At 30.3% G+C, this 3,821-nt stretch overlaps 1 protein-coding gene across 1 annotated transcript in view; it reads left to right on the top strand.

Moving 5' to 3' along the window:
- LOC107712709 (trimeric intracellular cation channel type B-like) overlaps positions 1–3,821 on the top strand; it is a 19,504-nt gene that overhangs the window by 11,607 nt on the left and 4,076 nt on the right. The window contains 2 exon segments of the mRNA XM_016518079.1: positions 1,200–1,346; positions 1,709–1,796. Of these exon segments, the coding sequence (XP_016373565.1) occupies positions 1,200–1,346; positions 1,709–1,796 (235 nt within the window).

Genomic DNA, 3,821 nt, shown 5'->3' with positions numbered 1-3,821 from the left:
GTGAGTGTGTGTGTGTTTGTGTGTGTGTGTGTGTGTGTGTGTGAGAGTGTGAGTGTGAGTGTGTGTGTGTGTGTGTGTGCGCGCCAGTGTTGGGGAAAGTTACTTTTAAAAGTAATGCATTACAGTATTGCGTTACTCCATGAAAAAGTAACCACTTTTGTTACTTTGTGTACACCACATCCAAGTCATATTTCACCTCAGAATAATAATAAAAAAATAAAATAAAGTACCATAAAATTTTGCGCATGGGTTGTTATAGCTAACTAAAACAATTAAAAAAACATTTTCGTTACTAAAAATAAACATTAACTGAAAATAAATTAATTAATTTAATAAACTTTAACTTATTTTATTTCAGCTAGCTGCCAAGGAAACATTTCTCAATTTCATTTAGTTTAACTTGTACTAAATGTACAAAATGAACTAAAACTTAAATGAAAATGAATGAAAACTATATAGACATATTTTTAAAACAAAACCAGAAGCTATTTATTTATTCTATTTTATCTATCTATTTATGTTTATTTTCACTTGAGTTTCAGTTGACTGAAATAACTAAAACTAAAAGTGAAATTTCTTAAAAAAATAAATGTCTGTGTGTGTGTGTGTGTGCCAGTGTTTGAAAAAGTTACGTTTAAAATTATTAATATTGCGTTGCTCCATAATAAAGTAACTATTTGTGTTACGTAGTTACTTTTTATGGAAAAAGTAACCACTAATAAACTTTAACTTATTTTATTTCAGCTAGCTGCCAAGGAAACATTTCTCAATTTCATTTAGTTTAACTTGTACTAAATGTACAAAATGAACTAAAACTTAAATGAAAATGAATGAAAACTATATAGACATATTTTTAAAACAAAACCAGAAGCTATTTATTTATTCTATTTTATCTATCTATTTATGTTTATTTTCACTTGAGTTTCAGTTGACTGAAATAACTAAAACTAAAAGTGAAATTTCTTAAAAAAATAAATGTCTGTGTGTGCCAGTGTTTGAAAAAGTTACGTTTAAAATTATTAATATTGCGTTGCTCCATAATAAAGTAACTATTTGTGTTACGTAGTTACTTTTTATGGAAAAAGTAACCACTTTTGTTACTTTTTGTAAAATAGCACTGATTGTGGCATTATTTACATGACATTTAGCCCATGATATTTCTCATTTGCAGTGATGTTTGAACTGGATGTGTTTTTGAGAGATTTATTCTAGACTCGAATGTATTGATATGTGTGTGTGTGTATGTGTTGTGACCCGTACCTGGAAGGTTCTGGGCGGAGTCACACAAGCAGGAAGGAAGTACAAAGACGGTCTGTTTGTGATGATCGCGGTGGGCTGGGCTAAAGGTACGGCGCGACTCTAATTACACTCATCCATCCACGTTCGTTTTTTCCAGTCAGATATCGAGCTGGATGTGAAAGTATTCTTGGCTTGACATTTCAGTGTTTAAAAGCTCAAGGTTATTTCATCACACTCATTATTAAAACCCATGATGCATTTCACCCCGCTGTCCTTCAATTACAGCGAGAAAAGCTTTGAAATATCAAGAGGTCGAGGTGACTAATTACAATCGCCGCTGAAATAATAAAAGTTTAAGAGCGAAAACACATCAGCGAGCGACTCGTGCATCATCCTGAGAGTTATTGACGGAGTTATTATCGCTAGCGGATGCTATCTCTGATCTCCAGACGTGATTGTGTGTCTGCAGGAGCCGGTGGAGGACTCTTGAGTAACTTTGAGCAGCTGGTTCGAGGCGTCTGGAAACCAGAAACCAACGAACTCCTGAAGATGTCATAGTAAGAGTCTTAAATATTCCAGATATACGACACAAGATCATTTCTGAAATGGTCACAGACATTGAAGTCAAGGAACACCACATTCAGGTCGTATTTCACCTCATAATAATAAAATTAAATAATATAAGTATCGTAAAATTTTGTGCATGGGTTGTTATAGCTAACTAAAACAATTAAAAACATCGTTGTTACGTGAACTAAAATAAGCATTAACTGAAATAAATTATAAAAAAACTTTAATGTAATAGCTTTTATTTCAGCTAGTTGCCAAGGAAACATTTTTTAATTTAATTTAGTTTAACCTGTAGTAAATGAAATAAAAATGAATTAAAACTATATAGACATATTTAAAAAAACAAAAAACAGAAGCTATTTATTTATTCTATTTAATCTATCTATTTATATTTATTTTCACTTGAGTTTCAGTTGACTGAAATAACTAAAACTAAAAGTGAAAGTTATTAAAAGAATATATATGTTTTTTTTTAAAAATCACAAAACTAATAAAAATGATTGTTGTGATAACTTGTGTTTTTATCACTTTTTTTATTTTAATTTTTTTTATATTGAGTTTCAGTTGACTGAAATAACTAAAACTAAAAGTGAAAGTTATTAAAAGAATATATATGTTTTTTTTTTTAAATCACAAAACTAATAAAAATGATTGTTGTGATAACTTGTTGTGTTTTTATCACTTTTTTATTTTAATTTTTTTTATATGTATGTATAATTAACACATTTGTTTCAGTAAATTAAAAAACAAAAAATACAGACATATAAAAGAAAATCGAAAAACTTATAAAAATTAAAAAAATTTTTTTTTTAAATGTCTGTATATTTTTTTTTTTATAAAAACGAAAACTGAAAACCGATTTAAAAAAAATATATTTTTATTAATTTAATTTAATTTTTTTTTCTTTTTTTAAATAAATTTTTATTTCAGTTTTAGCTTTGCTTAATTTAATCAAGTTAAACTCAATGAAAATGAAAGATGTTGCTTTGACAATTTTAGTTAAAGTTTTAGAATTTTTTTTTTCTAAAATTTAAAATGATAACTGAACATAAAATCCCTCAGACAGCAGCTTTTGTTTCTGAATGTCTGAACATCATTTCAGATCTGCAGGATCTTTTCTCTTCTCTACTGTCGCTGTTCTTCATCAGATATTTTGAGTGATTTCAGTGTCTAAAAGACATTCATGAGACAAAGTGCTCATGTTTGAGGACGCTCATTGTGTTAATGAGCTCATCTGAACTCATAAATGAGATGAAAGCGTCACGGGTGAGCTGTTTTTGTCCAGATTTGATGGCGGTGTTTGTCTGCAGAAGCTGAGTCTCTTTCTCTCAGAATAATAGCGTTTGCTCCCAGAATGCCGCAGGTAGAATAATTGGCTTCTGTATTGATTTCTTGGAGACACTTGTTGTCATGGTTTTTGTGCGAGTGGCATTTGAAAGGGTTTGTGTGGAAGAACGCAGGAGAGTAAGCGTTATGTACTGGAAACAGAGATACATAACATAGTATAAGTAATAACAGATAAAGGATAGTGTCAATAAGTAACAAACAAAGAATAGTAAATGCAACAAAAACACACAGAACGAAAATACTCAGAGAGAATTATAGCTGTGTAACGAATCAGCTCATGGGGAAATATGAATAATTAATCATAACTAGTTATAATTAACTATAAATATTTAGATCCGCTGTAGATATTTAGCTGACCTCTCAGGGTCAACTGTCTGTCAATTCTAAGAACGTTAAGCTGGTAGTATAGGATGAGGAGAGTGTCTAAAGAACATGTTATGACTGATAGTATTGGAAAAATTGTTGTAGCATCAAGGTTGAAACTGGGAGCATTTACTATATTTTTTGTTAGTGAAGGGGGGCCAGTAATTAAAATTTCTGTTTTGTTCAAATTCAAACTGAGAAAATTTTAATTTAGCCAGGCCTTTAGCTCATTGACACGGGTAGATAGTGATGTGGTCTGGTGAATAGAATCTGGTCTGCATGCAGTGTATATCTGAATATCA

The sequence above is a fragment of the Sinocyclocheilus rhinocerous genome, unplaced genomic scaffold (genome assembly GCF_001515625.1).
Source record: "Sinocyclocheilus rhinocerous isolate Xijiao unplaced genomic scaffold, SAMN03320098_v1.1 scaffold2236, whole genome shotgun sequence".
Lineage (NCBI taxonomy): Eukaryota > Metazoa > Chordata > Actinopteri > Cypriniformes > Cyprinidae > Sinocyclocheilus > Sinocyclocheilus rhinocerous.
The sequence above is the reverse complement of the archived record's forward strand: the minus strand, read 5'-3'. Positions and strand labels throughout refer to the sequence as shown.